Here is a 22,386-nt window from a genome sequence, read left to right as displayed (position 1 = left end):
AGCCCCAGGCGGCGTGGGCCAGGCAGTGTGGAAGGACTGGCTTGGGGGCGCTGACCCCCAGCCCCACCCCTTCTGCCCAAGGCCCCACCCCTTCCAGGAGCCGGAGCTGGCCCCTGTACCAGTAAGTCTTCGGCTTTACTTTCACCCTTGCCTGCAACTGACTTTGTGCAATAAACCCCAGCATCCAGCTGGAGCCCAGTTGAAGTGAATGGGATTACAAAGGGATGTAAAACTCTGCCAGTGCAGTCCATTGCCGGATATGGGCCATCATGACTGAGGTATTATGTCATGAATACAAAACCGTTTTCTGAAAGTGCAAGTAAACAATCGCTCAGCTAGCAAACATGTGAGTGAAAAACAAATGCTACTATTCCTCCAACTGTATATGTGACTTCCATGATCAGCATATCCTATATATGACTGCTGCAATTACATATTTAATATATGTCAGAATAACAGACATTTAATTCATAACCTATGACAAAAGGCACAGGAATTTTGTAAGATTGATATTAGAAATTTGTAAATATCTTTGCTTTGCGGACAAAACATAAATCAAGTAACAAGAAAAACATCTTTTGGGATAGTAAAAAGAAAAATAAATTGAAATTTATAAAACATCTCACATTTAGAATATAAATCTCCAAAAATAATTGATTTGCTCAAAATAACACAAGAATAATCAGTAAAGTCTTATCCGATGTCCATTGTAGTCAGTTGAGCCCCTCCTCCTCCCCTTATTTCAATAGGCTTTGGGTCAGGCCCTAAATAAATACTGGATTACTGACAATTGTGTAAGAGTCCAATTTGTTGGTGTAAAAACAGCATTGGTCTCAAGATTAACAGAGCTATCTTCCCTCTCCTTACTTTAAGGGGCTAAAAATTTTTTTCCTTTCATCGGGGACAAAACTAAGTAGTAGGACATTATGGGTGGTCCACAAATCTGGAATTTGCTAATCCCACTCGTTTGTTAGATTCCAAATTTGTTGCTGCATCTCAGGGTTTTATGTTGGGAGTTGGATGGTGGGTTGGCTTGGGATCTGAGATGTTCAGATGAGGTAAGCTTTCTGATGGTTGATTATATACTTTCTTAGTCAGGGTTACCTACTCTTGGCTATGGCAAGTTTCTATTTTGTATTTTTTCTAGATTGTACATGCTGGGGAAAATACTTAAAGGTGTTAGGAAGGACATGGCATTTGTAGAAACAGTAACAAGTTGCAGTTACTGCTGCAGCATTTTGTGGCAAGTAGCATGCATATTAGGTAAGGTAAAGGCATATTACATTCTATTTTGCGGGTTATGATCTACCACTGGGCTGTGATTGCCTCAGTGGCCATAAGAAGAGTGTGACATACTATTCACTTCACTACATTCCCCCTGCTCCTGTTTTAAATCCATTTGCCTGGATTTCCTCAGATATTGTGGAAGTTAAAGTGTAGAATATTTCCAATTTAAAATAGGAGATAGTACACTTGGAGAAAGTGGTGAAGAATTAAATGAGGAATATTACCAATATTACATCTGTCACAGGTGAAAAACTGCATATATAGATGAGTGTAATCCATTCATTGTTTATAGCCTTCTAGTCCTCCAGGGAATGTCACAAATCCATATGACGTCCCTGAGCGCTAGCTTTTATAGTTCATTCAGATCCATGAGCTGGATGAAACTTGGGTAAAACCGCAATCAAGTACAGCTCCCTGATGAGCATATGTGCTAAGATTTCGATGACTGGATGGAGGAAAAACACATCCAAATAGCTACCCTAAAAAGTATCATGTGATGCTGAATCCCCTCTTAAGAGAGGCTTTCTCAAACCTGGCCCCATTGGAGAGGGTTGGGCAGTGGCTAGTGGTGGGTGGCCTGAAATTCTCCCACTGCTTATGTCTAGCCAGCCTGGTGTTGCAGGGGAGCAGGGGGGAGAAGAGTGCACAGCTGCTTTAGGGCTTTCCTGTTGGGGAGGTGAGAGAGACAGAACGGAGGAACAGGTGCAAGGGAGTAAGCGGGCTCAAAGTAGCAGACAGGCAAAAGTAGGAAGGGTCTTTAGGTGCAAGCTACGGACATAAGGGATAGGTGGTCAGACTAGGGGAATCGACTCCAGGAGATACAGATGGGGCGGATGTGTGTGCATTGGAAGCCAGAAGGAAGAGAGCAGAGCCAGGGAAAGAACCCTTATATTTAGAAAACCGTTTTTATTATTGACTGTCACATTCCCAGGTATCTTCAATTCAGAAACCAAACTACATTTGTCAGACCAAAATAATCATAGTTAGTATTTTCTATACGTTGGATTTTAAGTTAAGGCAAATATGGCTGGGACAGAGGACTCTTCCCATAACTTGTGCCTATCGGGTTTGTTTTAATTGTATTTTGTGCTTTCAACTATGTGATTGTGCATGGATACTTTGTAAGCATAATTTAGATACTTAGTGTCTGATGCTGCAAATATTATCAGGTCTAGTACCTAAGCCAGTGCTTCCCATTGTTTAAATCAAGGGATTACATAGGCTACTAAGAACTGTGCCTAGTAATAGTTGTTTGCAAGATGAAGCATCCAGTTCATCCCTGGGAATTTCTTCGTTACTGTCATCCATCGAGTTTTGTACAATTTCTTCTTTTGCTAAGGGTCTCATGTCTGCCTGTCAATGGATCACCTGCAGCAGTTCTTATTATGTCTTAGCTGGACAGTGAAACAGCATGAAAAACATGATTATGTACAGCAAAGGTCAAATATATTTTGAATATTCAAAAATTTTTGATGGAAGCAGCAGTTCAAAGAAATAATCGTATCCTACTCCCCTTTCAGTCCTTTTGTAACATACCCAGTAGCATTCTGCTATTATCAGAATCTTTTATATTAGCATTTCTCTTGAAAATAATTGGATCTGCACTATAAAGGTTACAGATTATTTCAGAAAACCATTTCTCAACAGATACCCAAAGCTTTAGTGAAATAGAAATATCATTCAGTGGTTTTTTTCCATACTAAAACACAGAACATAAACAGCTCACAATCAATTGATATACTAACTATAACATTATTCTTCAGACTGGATAATTGTGTGTATGTTGCAGCAGTTATTGTGTATTATGATTGTAGTGTGAGGAGCTGTCATTAATAATTACAACTGGTAATGTGTGGTGGGGGAATCAATTATTATTTTGCTTTTTAGTATTTCAGTTTGTGAAAGTAACGTTGTCTGTACCTTTCCCTAAAGTAGCCTTCTATTTAATAATTTAGTAGTCAGTCTGAACCATGTTTTGAAGGGGGGAGAAACACATCTTTAGTTTGCATGTGTATTTTCTGAGGATAGAATATCCAAAAATAAGACTATAAATAAGAAATCAGTGGCCTTTTCTGTCTTGCTGCATTACGTGGGCTTGATGTATGTTTCTGAAGCATTATTACTCACTTGGCTCAAATCAATACTCTGAGCTTTCCTCTCAGTGATTGATTTCTTTGGGTTAACTTACCATGTACGTGATTTAATAAACACTACAATTACTTCATTAACAAACATACAAAAGTGTCCACAGCAATATGTAAAACTGTTACTGTGAGGTTTGCAGATTGCTTCAGTCATAACTTTTTTTTCTTAGTATTGCCTAATCTAATGGATAGCACAATAGGGTGTTCATCTTTTGTAGCTGAGAAGCAAAACAAAATTGCATCTGAGAAACATACACAGGAGGAGGAATTTAGCATAATCAAAATTGATGCTATGTGGGATGAAGGTGAAAGGGGAAGCAACTTCCTGGGATGCTTCTATTCCATAGCACTTCTGATATATCACAAAAGAAACATTTTCCAGTGCTTTTCAAGTCTCAAATGTTTCTGTATCAGTCTGTGCATTGAACAGAAGCTGCAACAGTCTCATAGCGTTCATAGCCCAAAGATGTGTGGAGGCTGAGTGAAATTTATGTAATCATGAATTAAAATTTAGTGAAGGTTTATATTGATCAAATTAAGAGCCAATGTTGATTTTAAGTGTAAATATTTCAGACAGTATCCCAATACTTAGGACGTATATATGTGGAGTATATATATCTTTGAAATGCCCACGGTTCATTCTCATTTAGTAGGGTAGTGGATCTGGAGCCATGTTGCTCCCCAACAACTTATACATGTCGACGTGTGATTAGGGCAACTGACAGGTTTCAGAGTAGCAGCCGTGTTAGTCTGTATTCGCAAAAAGAAAAGGATGTACTAACAAGAACATCTGAGGAACAGTGGGGAGTGGGATGGGGGGGAGAAATAACATGGGGAAATAGTTTTACTTTGTGTAATGACTCATCCATTCCCAGTCTCTATTCAAGCCTAAGTTAAATTAACTTATTTTATTAATTTATTAAATTAATTAATAGAGACTGGGAATGGATGAGTCATTACACAAAGTAAAACTATTTCCCCATGTTATTTCTCCCACCCCCCACTGTTCCTCAGATGTTCTTGTTAACTGCTGGAAATAACCTACCTTGCTTGTCACCATGAAAGGTTTTCCTCCTCCCCCCTCCCCCCCCGCTGCTGGTGATGGCTCATCTTAAGTGATCACTCTCCTTACAGTGTGTATGATAAAACCCATTGTTTCATGTTCTCTGTGTGTGTATATCAATCTCCCCTCTGTATTTTCCACCAAATGCATCCGATGAAGTGAGCTGTAGCTCACGAAAGCTTATGCTCAAATAAATTTGTTAGTCTCTAAGGTGCCACAAGTACTCCTTTTCTTAGGGCAACTGAGTCCATTTCACATGTGGTATTCGTACAAGGAAGGATTTGCAGGCTTTGACCATTTGAGATCAGAGTTTAGGGCTGAACTTTGAAGTGCTCAGCACCCATAATGGAAGCCTGATTTTTGTAGATTTCTGCTGCATTTGGGAATTTCCTTTCTTGTGCTACTTCTCTTCCATAGCACCTCCATGATATTTCACAAAAAGCAGCATTTCCCAATGTTTTTTACTCAAAAACTTTCCTATCTGAATATGTGCATTGAAAAAAAAATTTTCAATGGCCTCCAAGTATTGGTATGTTATGGATAGAGGTGTCCTAATTTAGAGTCAAAATATCTATGCAGCTACTAGAACTCCATACCTTTTAACACTGACATTCTCCTCCACCCCTTCCTTACAGTTCTGCCTCTGTTCTCCAGTTTCCCTGCTGAAGTCCTGGTATATCATCTATTTTTCCCATTGTTCTTCCTCAGTATATGATAGTTCTCTTTCTCTGTGCCTTTTGCAGTATTATTTCTTTAGGTGTAAATCTTAATAGCTTCACAATAGGGCTCTGCTTGGATGTGAGTTTCAGGCTGATGTACAATGTGCTCCTTCTATCTCCGTGCTGAAATCAGTCAGCAGGCAGGTCAAAGACAATATTTCTTTTAGTGCTTTTTGTAGCTATGTTGCTGGGGTTCCATTTATCTTCTCTTTCCATAAAGACTTTTTTTTGGTGGGGAGGGGGTTTGTTGCTTCATCTTTCTCTGTTATTGGGGGTGAGTGTGGCGGAGAATAATGTTTTCTTTTCAATTCCTCCAATATTGTTTCTCATCTCAGTTAGCACTGTTGTCTTTCCCCAACCTCTTTGTATTGCAGAATTAGAATGCTACTTTCAGCCTCTAGATTTCTGGAAGGTACATTTTATTATATCAATGCCTTCTGCTGCCTTTTAAAGTATTGTACAATATGATTCCGTGCAATCCACATTTTTCTCATCATTGCCATCGTTACCTGTAGTCTTCCCTGCGTCTTGGAGCATAGCCCTGCTGCTTTCTTTGCAATGCCACATGATGAAGGAGATGAGTGAGTGTTTCCCCCCCACCAGGTTTTTGTCAGTGTATTTTTAGTGCTCATGAATGGTGATGGGCTTGAAGGCCCTGGAGACTGAAATCCTGTTTCATCACAGGATAGGTACAGTGCAGCAACAAAGCAAGTTTCCACACACTGCCCTGGTATTGTCTTGAGCCCGAGAGATTACCTCGTGTAGATGAGAGGCGTTGCCCCCCAAAGCCCGTTCAGTCCTTGACTTCACCTCTGAGACTGCCGACAAAAGTGCCATGTGTAGTAATGAAATTTGTGACATGGGTTACTGTCCACTTGTAGCTGGACTGAGACCTCCATATCACAGGGACAGGGTGTTTGATCTGTAAGTTATTGGGATTTTTCAACAGATGTGGGGTCAGAACACCTTCTTTAAGCTAAAAGAAAAGGAGGTCTTGTGGCACCTTAGAGACTAACAAATTTATTTGAGCATAAGCTTTCGTGAGCTACAGCTCACTTCATCGGATGCATTCCATGGAAAATACAGTGGGGAGATTTATATAAATAAAGTGAGCTGTAGCTCACGAAAGCTTATGCTCAAATAAATTTGTAAGTTTCTAAGGTGCCACAAGTACTCCTTTTCTTTTTGCGAATACAGATTAACACGGCTGCTACTCTGAAACCTTCTTTAAGCTGTTATTCATGTCGAGCCATCATATACTCCCTAGACGCTGTGAGTTCTCAGCTCAGTTTCTTTGTATTCATGTGATTCTGTGCTAAGAGTCTGCTCCAAAGCTTGTAAAAGTCTGTGGAAAAAATTCCCTTTGACCTCATTGAGTTTTGGATCCAGCTCTTAGTGTTTTAGTAGTTCACCTGTCTGCAGTTTAAAAAAAAAAGAACATTTTAAATTTGCTTCCTACTTTTAGAAATACAAGAAGATATTTTTTGTAAAAAAATCTCCAATAGTATCCTCTGCTATAGGAAAGCACTGAATAGACGTGGTCATAAATTATAATCTCTTTATACATTTTTGTACTGGAATTATTTGGTTAATAACGGGTGTTGTGTGTGTGTGTTTTCAGTTTGTCCTTAAAAAGATGTGTGTTTTATTCAGCTTCCCTGACAGACCAATATAATGAAGTTATCTGGTATTCCAAACGAAATGCTGAGTATTAAATGGGTTAGAAATTATTTAATCTCTTTTGATTTCTTTCAGCTAACGGGAGAGGTGACTTTGCAAATTGCCAGTGAACCGGTTCTGCCCTTTAATGCCCTGGACATCGCATTAGAAGTTCAGAACAGGCTTAAAGGTAATTTTGTTCGAGCAAGACTAATCTGAGCTAACATAAAAAAAGGTTCAACTACATTTCAATACTGAGATTCTCAGTTTCAGAGTAAACAATACTTGCTGATTTTATTACTCAAACAGTGTCTTTCTATGATGTTGACTGAAACATAATTTTAGTTTAATATAGGATAAATTGTTTACATTTCTTCTGATCTTACTAAAACAGATTAATCAATAATTAGTATTAAAATCTCATAATTACTGTCAAAGATAAGCAACCTCCATGACTGAGCTGCAAGATTTTCTTTCCATTTAATGCTACATTCAGTACAACCAGGAAGGGGACTCTGAACTTCACAGCCATTTAGGCTCTGTAACTTTCACCATTTGATAAGTGGCCATCTTGCTTGTTTATTTATTACACTAGTTCACATTGGCAGCAGATCACTCCAACTTGCCTCTGTTTTCACAGCCAATAGGAAGCAGGATAATGTACTGTTGAATAATTTCTTTGAGTTGATTTATCAGTTAGATCCTGAAAGCGCTGTGCTTGAAATTGAATGACCTTGGTCTGTGGGTTTGGATCACAGGCTGAGGGAAGGGAAAAAGACAATTCCTATACCGGGAAAGTAGAGATTTCCCTTAGCACTTGCTACATCATGGACTACACATACAGGGGAATTATCACCCATAGAGAGGCAGATGTCTCCAACTGAGGTGGGGAGAGAAGAGGATATGTTCCCGGTACTAGTGAATTCATCCCAACAGAGGGCTGCAAAGGCAAAAGTGTGGCAGGATGGTTTCCTGGAGCATTCACAAAGGATTGAACTGGAGTGCATGGCCCTGGAAAGGGATACGTGTTAGAGGCAAATGGTTGTGAAGGAGCACCTTTTGTTACAAAGGTCAAGCTGGGTTGGGTGCGGGGGATGAGGACTCCGGCTCAGGGTGCAGGCTCTGGGGTGGGGCCGGGGATGAAGGGTTTGGGTGCAGGAGGGTGCGCTGAGGCTACATCGGGGAGAGAGTACTGCCCCCCAGCTCTCTCACCTCACAGCAGCACCTGGGTTCGAGGAGAGAGGCGCCTCTCCCTGCTGTAATGACAGGTTTCAGAGTAGCAGCCATGTTAGTCTGTATTCGCAAAAAGAAAATCCAATAAAGTGAGCTGTAGCTCACAAAAGCTTATGCTCAAATAAATTTGTTAGTCTCTAAGGTGCCACAAGTCCTCCTTTTCTTTCTTCTTGCTCTGGCAGCTCCAGGGTTGGGGCTGCAGAATAGGCACCCTTCCCCATGGCCCCAGCAGGTCCGGGCTGGGGCTGGCCATGCCTGGGTCCGGGCTGGGCTGCCCCGGCCACAGAAGTTCCAGGCCGCAGCAGAGTTGGGGCTGGGGGAGGGGTGCCCCAGCTGCGGCAGGTCTGGGCCGCCACAGCAGGTTGGGGGCCAGGCCCTGGGTGGGTTCCCTGAGTGCCTGCACGGCACTAAATAGGCTGCTGCGATGCCACACAGCTTACAGGGAACTTTTCCCTGTGCCCTTTAAAATCATATGGGCCCCTAAGCAATTGCCACCTTTGCCCATGCCTATCAGCGGGCCTTTCTTGACCACCTCCATCATCCGAGCTGTCTCCTTTGGTGCTCATAGATGTGCAAAATATGGCAAGCACTTGCCACGCGAGGCATGGTTGTAATGCTGAGAAACATCTGTCCTTGCCATGAGACACCATCACCTTCCCTTAAGCCGTCCAAAGACACAATCTGCTGACATTCTGCCGTTAGTAAAGGTATTGTAGCAGAATGACAGTTCTGGGTTTTTTTTTTTGTTTTTGTTTTTTTGTTGTTGTTTTTTTCCCACCAAATGCATCTGATGAAGTGAGCTGTAGCTCACGAAAGCTTATGCTCTAATAAATTTGTTAGTCTCTAAGGTGCCACAAGTACTCCAGTTCTGGTATAGTTAAGGTTAAAACCAGCTTTCTGTTTAAAGACGGACTGTTCTAAGTGCTGTAAAATCCACATAGTTAATCATATTGCCTTGAAATATGATGTGCATCATGGGGCTACAGGATTGTTAGTGATCCAAATTTGGGGTCATTTCACCAAGTTGTTCCCAAGATACAGCTCTCTGGAAAACTACCTCTACATTGCATAACCTGGGTGACTGAGGTTATGTTATGGTCATTGAATCTGAGCATGAATCCAGCCCTGTGAGTTGAAATTCAACCAAGGGCAGAAATCTCAAGTAAAAAAAGCAGGCATAGTTCCAGTGCCTCTATGAAAGGGACATTTTTGTTTTGGGGAAATGTAATCTGAATACAGCAGCATATTCAGAAGGTGCCGAAACTATTTTTGAAAAGAAAATAACACGTGGGAATGCTCACTGGGAGGGGAGTAGGGATGCAAGAGAAGGTGGGAATGCGGGAGAGGGGTTTGTGTCTGCAGCTTGGAATGGGGTACAGGGGAGGGAGGTAAATGCAAATGGGTGGTAAGGGAGGGAAGAGTGGTCAGGAAAAGAGGTAGGGATTAGAGGCAGTGAAAGGAGAGAGCACGGGAGGGGTCGGAGAATGTGAGGGGTCACAGAGAAAATTTGGGGGTTAGGAGTGCATAAATCAGCCCTGAATTCGCCCTCATGTCTGCGCTGGGATCTGACGTTTTCCTACCTCTCTGCAGTCCCTCTCCCTGCGTACTGTGTGTTGTGGGATGTGAGAGACCCTGCTTCTCTTGGAGAGTCTGAGCTCCTGTCCCTGTCCTTCCATGCAAGCTGGGATCTGGGATGGGGGGGGGGGAAAGAAGGTAACAACATCTGAAATCCAGACAATGAATAGTTAAGATGCCTATCACCTGTGTGGTAGTTGGATCTTGGGATCGAGTTGGTGGTCCGCTGCGAGGCGAGCTTCTGCCCGCCCACTTCCTGGATCCCAACAGGACCTGTGTGGCAGGGAGAACTGGCCAGCGTTTGTGGGAGGACCCCAGTTTGGAGGGGAGATGGACTGAGTGGACCTGAGCCATGGCTGGAGAAGCCTGGGGAAAACAGCAGCAAATGGAGGTGGGTAGTGGGAGTGAGACACCTCAGTGTGCAGCTTGGGCTATATAACCAATGTAGCGTGCGGCCCTCCAGTAAACTGCAGCCTGTGATGTGTGTATGCAGCAGCATAGGGCAGGAGACAGCAAGGAACAACTTCTTACGTGTTGATGGTGTCTGTAGTACCAGTTAATGGCTTAATGGGATGAGAATGAAAAGGGGAGCTGGAAGTGGTGGGTGGGCTACATGTTGCAGGGTGGAGAAGGAGAGACAGACACAGGTCTTCTTTCACACTTTGTTACTATAGCAGTCATGTAATAAAACTGTTAATGTTTTGAGACATAGAGCAGGGACGAGATTTCTCTCACCAGCCCTGTTAGTAATCACACACTGTAAACATTTCAAGCATGACCATTATTCCCATTCCATTGTAGCAAAATATAGAGGAAGGAGAAGTGGCACTGAGGAATCACACAGCAACCATGTGGTCTCATGGAAAGACCACTGGACTGGGACTACTAGCTCTGCCACTGGCCTGCTGGGTGACATTGGGCAAGTCATTTCACCTCTGTGCCTCAGGTTTCCATCTGTGAAATGGGGATGATGTAAAGTTCTTTGAGGTTTACTGATGACTATATAAAACCATTTAGAAGATTTATATTTAGAAGACTTATAGAGATGCTTTTAGAAGATTTTCTAAATGCGCAAAATCTTCTAAACATCAAGATAGTAATGTACCCTAACTGGTCCTGCAGACTCTAGCCAGTCACAGAACAAATCAGATGTTTCTCACAAACATCCATGTCAAAGGGGCTTTGCTAATTGGTTGATTTGCTTGTGACCAGTCGTGCTCTTCCAAGTGGTCCTGAGGAAATGTATTACTGTCAGAGGGCAGAAATGTAATTTTTAAATACTTAAACCTCCACCACTACCTTTTTATAAGAGCAATCGTTTAAAGAGAAACATTATTACACGCAATCCAGCTGTCTAGAATAAATATCCATTGTCACCTATCTTTGAATAAAATCCACATACACCATGTGTAATGAAAGTCAGCTGTATAATTCAGTGATCAACAGAATGCAAGTCTCTTTCTGGTACCTGCATTTTTATTTGTTTAACAACTTTAAATAACTAGCTAGATGATTCATCATGATTCATACTGGAGTTTGCAGCACAAAGAATAGAAAATGTAGAATAATAAAGTGTCCTTGATTTCCCTTAAGTGAAATAACACTTGTAATTTTTTTTCTTTTCTCTAGGGTGGTGTCACGAGATGTTTAAAATGATATTAGTTAACACATCCTTTTCTTCTGAATCATCTGCCCTTCCAGTTTCAGCCTCTGTGTTTATATATAACATAAATCACACTTTGTCCCATCAGTGAAGTCCACTGTCTTAGGATAACATGATTTCTCATGCCCTTATAATTCCCTATGAGTTCAATATCTATAAATAAAGGTTTTACGAGAGACTATTAAATAAATTGTTTGTTTCATATGAGTGCAGTTTTAGTTGTGATGCACACAGTATATATAGCTCATCATTTTATATGAAATGTAGTGGGTTTGAGGGCAAAATACATATCACATAGTTTTAAAACAAAAAATTCCAGTGTAAGCATTCCCTTGTTTTTATGTTAAAAAGGGCGGTCTACATGGCCTCATTTCCAGATACAGAATGATGAACTATTCCCCTAAACTCACACTCACTGTTGGAGAGGCTTGATTGATATGCACAATCATTTGTATTATATTAAGAATGACAATTTTAAATATTGCATGCTGCTTGATATATAAACACTGCTGATGAAACTAAATAGATGTTTCTAATGCAGTGAATTTTAACCTTTCCATGCTGGCAAGACTGCAAGGATCACACATTCATAGTCCATCTATTATGCATGGAATATGTAAGGATATCCTTAGCTAGACATGATGCTTCCATTGGATTGTTTGATAACTTTCATTACTTGTATATGGTCCTTGCACTTTTGCTGATATGGGTAGGGGATTTTTATCATTCCTCTTTTGCTTGTGTTTTTACTGCTTCTCCTGGGTGCTCCAAAAGTAGGCATGAAGATGGAGGGGCCATGGCTACCACTGCTGGCCGAGGAAGGAGAGCTGGACAGGGTGTAACATCTCTGTTCACTGCTTGGAACTCAAGAAGGGATTTTTTTTCCAGAATTCCCCCTAAAGTGGCTCTAACTGACATAAGCTAGGCCTTATCATACACACTCTGCAGAGACCTAAATATTTCAAAATTAAAAGGAACCAATTCTAACCATAAATTTGCCTTGTCTTTCATTTTGTTGAAGTTTGAGTTGCTGGTTTCATTTCCCATCGTTAATAGGCCAGGGAGATCTTGCTCTTACCAGAACACTGTTGATTCTGTGAGCCCTTACTGGGATCTGTGCATACACAAAGAGGAGAGCATACCCTTCACCAGCACTGCAGGTCAGAATACACTCCACAACCCAGAATACCCTCCAATTCATGCATCTCATTTTTTTCTCCCTTCTCTGTAAATCAGGAACAATCTCAACTGAATCTGGGCTGTGCATTGGTATAAGCTCTCATTTGTTCGATTTCTCCGTCGGCTGCAAATATCAGGCCAGGTTAACTTTCACTGTGGTGTTAATAATTTTGAAAACACTGAGGTAATTGGAGTATAACACTTAAATATCCCTTTAAGTGTTAACAGAGTCTGCATTTACTTACAGTTTAACTGGTACAGTTTGAACTTGGAGGAATCATTTCAAACCCCTTCTATAAATGTGATTAACCTTTAAGAAGTTGTAGCCCGATCTATAGTTTATTAATTATATTTATATTTATTGATTACTTAAGAATTCCCAGTTATTGCTGTGAGGGTTGACAGGTTCTTGTCCCAAGATCAGGCCCAGTACTATTAAAATTAATATGTATTTGGGAACCCCGATGTGCACAGCTGCAACACTCACATTATAGGAAACCTTCTATAGTTACAATAATTTATTAATACATTTAGCGAAGTCAAAAACACTCTAATTCAGTAGATAGAGATAATACAGAAAGTACATCTGAACATCCGCACTCACACCATCCCCTGCAGAACAACCCAAAATGTTAGCCATTATCTTCCCCATCATCACCACCAGCGGCCGTCATTCTGGCACCTCTCAAGGGCCACATCTCTCTTTCTCCCCTACTACACACAGGCTGGGACACAGCTTTCATAATATGTTATACTGATGCCACCATGTCTAGTGCCAGTAGGGGTTTCTCTCCTCTTCCTTATTTGTATTTCCTCACCCTACTAATGTTGGGATGTCCTTCTATAGTTAGTATATTCATGATTTCAACTTATTATCATATATGTCAATTCGTTGCCATGGCATTCTTGTGGTTGGATGTTCTTTCCAAAACTTTCCAAAAGCTGGTGTTAGCTCAGGTGTCTGTCATTGGCTGGTATCATTATGGACAAAACTCCCCCTCGCACTCTGTTCCTCAAACGTAGGGGTTAAGGTTTGGCCATTTATCTGTGCCAAAGTTTATAGGCCTCAAGCGTTATGCTAACTGCTGAAGCTAATGTCTTACAGGATACAGTCCTATAGGTTTCTTGCATGACTGCTGGATATAATAAAGGCAAGATAGCCTTATGGGCTACAAAGTTTCAGTATGCTTAGTATTCTAAGATGAGAGATGGAATTCAAGTAAATTCTTGCTCTGGTGTGTATGATTTTATGCTTTTTATAAGGGAGAAAAGGTGAAAGGGCAGGAGCTGGTGCTTATATACTATAGGGTTAGGTTTTCAGATTCAGTAGACTAATACATACATATTGAAGAGAGAGAATCTGTAGCATGAGAAGCAGTATCTAACAGCACTGGATCCGTTGCAGCTACTGATATTTAACCATCACTTCTTGCAGAACTAAGTTTTCATTGCAGGGCTCCCATCCAAATACTGGCCAGATCTGACTCTTCTTAGCTTGTAAGATTTTTAAGAGATCACTGCACAAGTTGGTACTGCTGCAGAAATTACTATACATCTGAAATAGATTATAGGCTCCATTGATCCATGATTTAACTCCATCAGGGATGCCTTTGTTCCAGCCTAAGACAACTTGGCCATTTTTAAGAAGTATAGGTTATTTTATTGACAACAGCAATAAATTATTGCCTTTTGAATCATTTACAGACCTGTATCTTTCTGCTATCATTACTAGGTGACCAACTAGACGCTCGTCAGTTGCTGGCAATGGCTTCAAGACTGAGAGACAGTGCAGAATTATTCCAGTCAGATGAGATGCGTCCAGCTAATGACCCCAAGGAAAGAGCTCCTATCCGAATGAGAATGCTTAATGATGTTCTCCAAGGTCTGGAGAAAAACTTCTTAGTTCAACAAGCTCCTCCAGGGTTTTACAGGTAGGATGTTCAGTATGTTCTCCATTGATTTATTCCAACTAAAATAATAATCTCACATTGCTTAGCTTTCAAAACTGTCATGCCTCTTTTAAAAGTCTCAGTGAGAATCCAAGATAAAAGCTAGATTAAAAAAAAACATCCTTACAGCAAAAAATTTAAATTCATACCAGTGCAGGAGGTAATTAGAGTGCATCTTTGTAACATTTCTGACATGACATCACTGCTAACAAGATGTTCTGTGCTATAGGAACTCAAGCAGCATGACAGATATTTATGTTAGATGGTACAGTAAGCTTTCAAAAGAAAAAATATTTTGAAATCTAATGGTATTTGACATGCTTCTCAATGTTTTATTAAAAACTTTACAAAAAAATTTAAACACTGATTTACAGAAGATTAAGCAAAGTGATATATATAAAATGTGTATTTGTATGCTCATTTATCTTTCCTTGTCTAGGTACTTTCAGTAGGACAAAGATAGGACCTTGGTCTGAATGGTAGGGCTTTAGTCAGTCATCTTCCATAACTTCCCCCTCATAGAAACTAGCGTTTTGGAGCTTTGGGGGCATTTAGTTCATCTCCCCTTTACCTAAATTGTTCCCTATTGAATATTAAAGTGCTTTGTCCAGGCTAGTTTTAAATGGCTCAAGCAGTCCACTTTTCATCTTCTAGAGAAGGAAGAATGAGCCTTCCTCACTTCAGCTTCCAGAGTTGACTTGGTAATTGGAGAAATTTGTACTCCTTGTTGGTTTAAAAAAATGTGTTTGGTTAAAGGCAACCATTTGACTGTTCCCATCATACTATTTTAAAATAGTTCTAAGCAACTTTCCAGATCCAAATGTTTAGGATTTAAGTCCTGCTCAGTAGTGATCATGTTGTTTTATGGTTTTCTCAACATGAAATAGATGGGAAATGTTTTTCTTTTTCTGTCTTCCTCCCTTTAATTGCTCCAAGATGAGCCTTGGTTTGGGTCCTCCAGGGAGGATTTGGAGGAGAGTTGAAAGCTTGGTACTTAAGAAGATTATTCCAAGGATTGAGGATGGTATGAAACAGGTGCAACCATATAAGAAAAGCAGATTGTGGGGGGAGCCTAGAATGAAAATGAATCAGTCCTATAGCTATAATGAAGGGGATATTAACAGAAGAGTAAAATTTCTGGTGGGACCAATCAATGTCATTCTCACAGTAGTTGAGCTTGTGGCATGAAAGAAGATGTTCACCAAAGAATGACTGGTAGACCATATTTAGACGTACTCACTGGCTGCTCTGAGTTGCTCTGACATCACAAAACAGTTATATCCTTGGCTTTATAAACCCCTTCAAATGGGTGATTGTATTTTCATCACAAGAACACTCTGGTGCATCTGTCCCAATATAAATGTGTACTTTTTATTAATTTTTTAAAAATAGGAAATGTCTAAACTCTGGATAGTGAGAAACACTTCCATTGGGTCATATTGTGTTCTCCTTATTTTCATATCCTTGCAATGTTTATCATCTTGTATTCCTTGATAAGATGTAATTGCTCCTTATGGAAGTAAAATGTATATTTTAACTTTTCACAATCCTCCAATCTACAGAAATTGATCTAAGAAATAATCCTGCCTTCCTAAGTAGACAGCAATTCACAATAGGGTGGAGATCACACAATCATAGAAATGTAGGGCTGGAAGGCACTTCAAGAGCTTATCTAGTCCAGCCCCCTGCACTGAGGCAGGACTAGATATACCTAGACCATCCTTGACAGGTGTTTGTCCAACTTGTTCTTAAAAATCTCCAATTACAGTGATTTACAACCTCCCTTGGAAATCTATAGCGCTGCTTAATTAAAAGTTTTTTTCTAATATCTAACTTAAATCTCCCTTGCTGCAGATTAAGCCTATTGCTTCTTGTCCTACCTCCAATGGCCCTGGAGAAGAATTGATCACCATCCTCTTTATAATAGCCCTTAACATATTTGAAGACTTATCAGGTCCCGCATCAGTCTTTTCTTTTCTAAGTTAAACATGCCCAGTTTTTAACCTTTCCTCATAGGTCAGGTTTTCTAAAACTTTTATAATTTTTGTTGCTCTCCTCTGGACTCTCTCCAATTTGTCTGCATCTTTCTGAAAGTATGGCACGCAGAACTGACACAGTACTCTGACTTAGACCTCTCTACTTGGTACTGGTATGGAACAATAACTTGCCGTGTCTTACATGACACTTCTGTTAATACACCCCAGAATGATATTAGCCTTTTTTGCAACTGCATCACATTGTTGATTTATATTCAATTTGTCATCTATTATAACCACCAGGTCCTTTTCTGCAGTACTACTGCCTTACCAGTTATTCTATATTTTGTAGGAATTTGATTTTTTTTCCTCCTAAGTGTAGTACTTTGAACTTGTCTCTATTGAATTTCATTTTGTTGATTTCAGACCAATTCTCCAATTTGTCAAGGTTGTTTTGAATTCTAATCCTGTCCTCCAAAGTGCTTGCAACTCCTCCCAGCTTCATGTCATCTGCAGATTTTATAAGCATAATCTCTACTCCATTATCCAGATCACTGATAAAAATGTTGACTAGTTGACTGGACCCAGGACAGACCCCCATTTGATACACCTTGGAAACTAAGCAAATGTGATCCAGGGCCACTAAGAGACAATAACATGGAATCCCACAATGCTATTTGACTAAGACTCTTGTCAAACCATTTTAAAGGGAGGTGTCTTACACAACAGGCCTGATTCTCATTCACACTAAGTAAATAGTAAATTTCATGTACGCGTCCTTTAAAGCCCCCATACATAGCCAGGGCAGTATATACATATATATACATATACATAGTATATACATAGCCAGGGCTGCCTATACTGCAGCTTTAAGTGTAATTTCCCGCTCAGTTAGACATACACAAGCTAGTTTTGATTGAGATAATGAGCTAAAAATAGCAGTGTAACTATAGTGGTGTGGGATAGCCACCCATGTACAATCCCATCTGATAACATAGGTATATACTCGCGCAGCCAGCCTGCACCACCGTGGCTGCACTATTTGTACTGCACTGTGAAAGCTAGCATGTACGTCCATTTTAAATTGATCCTCCAGCTTTAGATGTACCCTTAGTGTAAACGAGACTCAGGCAGTACAACTAGAAATCTAATTTGTTTGTTTGTTTGTTTGTTTGTTTTAAGAATAACAAGATGCACCATAGCTTCCTTTGGGGAGGGAAATGTTAACCCACTTATGCAACTTTATTTGCAGTATTTTTAATGATTTCTGGGGGGGAATTCCTTATTTAAAGAATTAAGTGCTAGTGAAATAATGTATAAATGGCCTGCAAAATTTGTCTTAAAACTGAAGCTATAGTTGGATTATACAATAGGAACACTAAAAAGTATTTGAAACAAGTGACCTTTATTTTATTGCTGTCATAACTTTAAAATTTACCAGATGAATTTCTTTTTGTAATTTGGTAAAGAAAACAACAACAACAAAAATCAATCCCACATCTGAGACCTTGTGTGCTGTGTTTCATCCCAGTGTGAAGATTGATGGGCAAGTTATAAACCTCTGAAATAGTGGTTTATAATGGCAACGCTGGCAGACCTTTAACTATAGCAGCACAAGCAGTGCCACAATGAATACTTTACTTCATCTGTAAACAGAAATTTAGGATGCAGTTTGCAGCCTTGACCTTCAGGCTCCAACTGTGTTTAGATCATTAAGATTCCATAAATACTGTAATTTACAGTCTTTTGAAGGAAGAATGTGTGTGCACAATAAAGCACATATTCTTCATGAAAAAATTATTTCTTCCTGTATATTCATTTGGACTCATATTCGCAAGCTCAATCAAAGTACTTGACAAAATTCACTGAAGTTTAGGCATCATTTCTCAGTCACTATTGGCAGGCTGGTGTTTATCCTTAATCCTTAGGTCTTTGAAGCTATACTATATTTTTCTTTTCTAGAATCTAAGCTGAAAAGGAAGGATGGCTTTTGTGACTAAGGCACTAGACTGAGTCTCAACACATTTAGGCTGTGCTTTGCCACAGGCTTCCTGGGCAAACTTTGGAAAGTAACTTAACCTCCTTGTGTCCCAGTTTTCCATCTGTAAAATGGGGATAGTGTTCCATCCTTTGTCTGTCTTGTCTACATGGATAGTAAACTGTCTGACGCAGCAAGTGTTTCTTACTATCTGTCTGTAGGTGCTTAGCACAATAGGACCCTGATGTCAGTTGGACCTATTGTAATGAAATTAAATAATTATTAATAATGAGTGACCATATAACTCTAGCAAACTGATGGAATTCAAGTTCCTTCTATTTTTGATCATTTTCATACGTAATTATGTCTTTATGATAAACTAACTGTCATGAGCAAACCTTAAAAGCCTGTTCAGTCTAGTTTAAGAAAGCACCATCATTTGATTATCTATATTATCTGGCAACATTGATTGAAAAATCTCACAATAACATGCTCTCTCAAGATTTCCTGGTCCCAGCTATACTGGAAATACACAAGAGAAGCTTCTACCAGGAAATCTTAGGGCTTTCTGCTTCTAGTCTTAACCAGAAACCTGGACAGAGATGAATAATAATAGGGTGAGGAAGTTTTTCCTCCCTCACAAAAGGTTATTTTCAAGTTTGATTTGTGTTTTGGATGAAAAATTCATTTTTTAAAATTTTATATGAATCAGTTCTCCATTCCCTAATCCTAAACTGGATATTTTCCCTTCCTCTTCCACTGTGATATTATCATCAAGAAGGGCAAGGTTTGAAAGCTACCGGATATTTTCCATCTCTCTTCCTGTTCTTATAATTGAATCTGCCCTTATATTGTAAATTGATGGTTATTTGAATGTTTTTTTATTCTCTTGAATGTATGATGTGTACATATCCTGTGTTTCCTTCCTTCCTTTCAGCTACCCACTTTCTTTCTTCCAATGTACTTTTTATTGTAGTTTTTGCTGTGCAGTTCTGCCTTCTTGATTTTTTTATTTTTGAGTCATTATTTTATTATTAATAATAATGAATTGAATATCAGCATGGAGTCTGAGACATGGATCAGGACCCCATTGTGCTAGGCACGATTAAAACACATAATAAAAAAGATTATCTCCGCCCCAAAGCTTACAATCTAAATATAAGACAAGAGAGAGCATGGGGATGAAGAGAAGGGGAGCACAAGGAAACAATGAAACGGTACTGGACAGTATGATAGGCCATGATCGCTGCACACCTGTTGCCTAGCTGTTAAGCTTTTAGGCATCATTACAAATGAGAATTTGAAGGAGGGATTGGAAGGAGGACAATGAGGTGGCTTTGCAGATGTTCATAAAAGTGACAAGGTCTTTGTATCTTCTCAGTATCGGGAGTCATTTCTAACTTTACTTAGTTTGTTCTTTTCCCTATCTAATGATGAAATTTGAAAACATTCCATTCATGTGCCCTTTTGATCTCTTACACCATGTGTGCCTGATAAGCCATACTTCCCCAGCTGATGGGTTTTGAGCCCAACCCCCTTAGATCAGGATCCAGTATTGAGAGATGGCATTTGAAAGACAAACGGGGGGCAGGAACTTGTTAGCAGAAGTCCAAGTTCTTTATGCAGGGGGCATAAAATAAAAGGAACATAAGGCTGTTGGCTTGCTGTGGTGAGAGGGGAGTGAAGGGATTGAGTCAGAGGTGGGAGGGAAAGGCAGCTCCACAGAATGGGAAGAGGAGCAGAGTCAGGACTCTGAGCTCTTAGAACCTAATATGTTGAACCTGATGTTTTGTCTTATCTTTTGATGACTGTGCCGGTGTTGTGTTATCCTCGGTCTGTGTAAACTGAACCTGTTAGTCTGATGGTTACTGATTTGTTTGTTTCTGCTACTCTCTTGTATCAAGTTGGGATGATTTCCATTGCTTGCTCTAAGATGTTGCTGATATTTGCTTTTGTTATTAGGTCTAATGAATTCTCTGTCATGATATGCACATTCTTTTGTTTAAAGTCATAGAGTTTAAGGCCAGATGGGATCACCTGATCATCTATTCTGACCTCTTGTGTATCACAGGCCACTAACACCACACAGTGCCTACACACTGAGTCCAACAATGGAACTGAGACCAAAGTATTACATCCCACAGGAGACTAAACTGTCGTGCCACAGGCAGAGAATAGGAGGGAATGAGGTGTCCCAGTGCCTGAGGCCTCCACAATGGCAGGGAAATGATTAAGTGAGATATATATATCCAGATAATCCTGGCAAGTGACCCACACCCTGATGCTGCAGAGGAAGGAGAAAAAACCCCGTGGTCATTGTCAATGTGACCTGAGGGAAAATTCCTTCCTGACCTCGCATGTTGCGATTGTTTAACCCTGAAAACAAGATGTACACTAATGGCCCAGAATTCAGCATTTTCACCACTGTATTTAAAGACCACAGTTTCCAAGAATTCTTGGCCACATTCCCTAATACTTCACTTAATTGCACAAAGAGCATCTCACGGCAGTTTGAAGATTATTTTCTAGCTTAGAAAAAAGATGGCAAGGCATTGTGGAAAAGAGGATCAGACAAAATAAAAACCATCCCAAATCTTGGTCCAAACCTGAATTAAACCTTTCATTGAAGTTAAAATAAAATGTGTGTGCATTTAAACAAAAACCCAGAAATCATAGAATCATAGAACTGGAAGAGACTTCGAGAGGTCGTCCAGTCAAGTCCCCTGCACTCGTGGCAGGACTAATTATCTAGACCATTCCTGACAATGTCTAACCTGCTCTTAAAAATCTCCAGTGATGGAGATTCCACAGCCTCCCTAGGCAATTTATTCCAGTGCTTAACCACCCTGTGTGTCTGTAAACAAAGCAGACGGGAAATATTGTTCCAAATTGAATACAAGTCCTCAACCAAATGACTCAGGTTTTGTTGAAGTTTTACAAACTATGAATATTCCAGTGAATATATAAACTCTCATGGACAGTTTTTATGCCCCCAGTTCTTTACACTTCCACAATGATCGAGCATAGTCCTCCTCCTCTATAAGGTGTAACTCAAGTCTTCTTCCTGGTGCTTGCTATTTGCTGTGGCTTCTCACCTTTCCTTGAATGGGCTGGCTTCTTTTTGGTGATGCCTGGTGACTCCTCACTGGGCCCAACACGAATAATGCTACCACTGCTGGGATAGGAGTGTAAAACCCAGTACACGAGAAACAATGAAGTACAGCAAACCCCAGCAAACAATTGACACCCCCCAAAAATAACAGTATAACAAGGAGACTTTATTGGGAACAGGAATATATTATTTGGGGAAGGAAAGGGTTAGGGTTAATAAGTACTAACACATCAACAAATTCCCCAATCTCTAATATTCACAATTTATCTCAATCTCCAGATCCCTCCCTGGTACCTTCTAATGTGGGCAGTATGCTGAGGATGAGTCTGGAGACAAGTGTTGTGAATACTGGTTGGCTTGAACAGAAAGGAGTCCTCTTACTTTGTTTTTGCCCCAGAGCAGGGCAGGATCCTCTCTTGCCTGTGGAGATCTTGGCTGGGTCTCAGTAACTAGTGCTGGGTCAGATCTCAGCCATTCTGGATTATGTACTTTGCAGGGCTGGAGCTGCTCCTCCCATGTACTAGATCCCACAGCAGTTAAAAGGCTCTTTTTGTAGGGCGGAGGAGTAAATCAGAGACTCCCTGGGCTGTTCTGCTTCTATTTCAGCTCCCAAACTCAAAGCTCAAAACTGAAACTAAACTTGGGTTCTGCCGCTGAGTCAGGCTGCATCCTCCCACTGAGGGGCTGAGCAGCCCTGGCTCATCTTTGGCTCAGCAGACCATCTGCCCATATCACACCATGCAGAAGTCTCCCTATTGGCTTCACCAAGAGTTTCTAGTCCAATCTGTACCCATCCCTGACTCCAGGCATGCTGAGAAATGGTGTCAGAGGGCTCTGAGTGTTGTTGTT

The 22,386-nt window shown here is 40.3% G+C and overlaps 1 protein-coding gene across 1 annotated transcript in view; it reads left to right on the top strand.

Annotated features, from left to right (window-relative positions):
• NAALADL2 (N-acetylated alpha-linked acidic dipeptidase like 2) overlaps nucleotides 1-22,386 on the top strand; it is a 901,987-nt gene that overhangs the window by 853,345 nt on the left and 26,256 nt on the right. Inside the window, exons 14-15 of the mRNA XM_043492184.1 lie at nucleotides 6,969-7,062; nucleotides 14,255-14,453. Coding sequence (XP_043348119.1) covers nucleotides 6,969-7,062; nucleotides 14,255-14,453 — 293 coding nt within the window. The remainder of the gene's footprint in view (nucleotides 1-6,968; nucleotides 7,063-14,254; nucleotides 14,454-22,386) is intronic.

Source organism: Dermochelys coriacea, chromosome 9 (genome assembly GCF_009764565.3).
Source record: "Dermochelys coriacea isolate rDerCor1 chromosome 9, rDerCor1.pri.v4, whole genome shotgun sequence".
Lineage (NCBI taxonomy): Eukaryota > Metazoa > Chordata > Testudines > Dermochelyidae > Dermochelys > Dermochelys coriacea.
The sequence above is the reverse complement of the archived record's forward strand: the minus strand, read 5'-3'. Positions and strand labels throughout refer to the sequence as shown.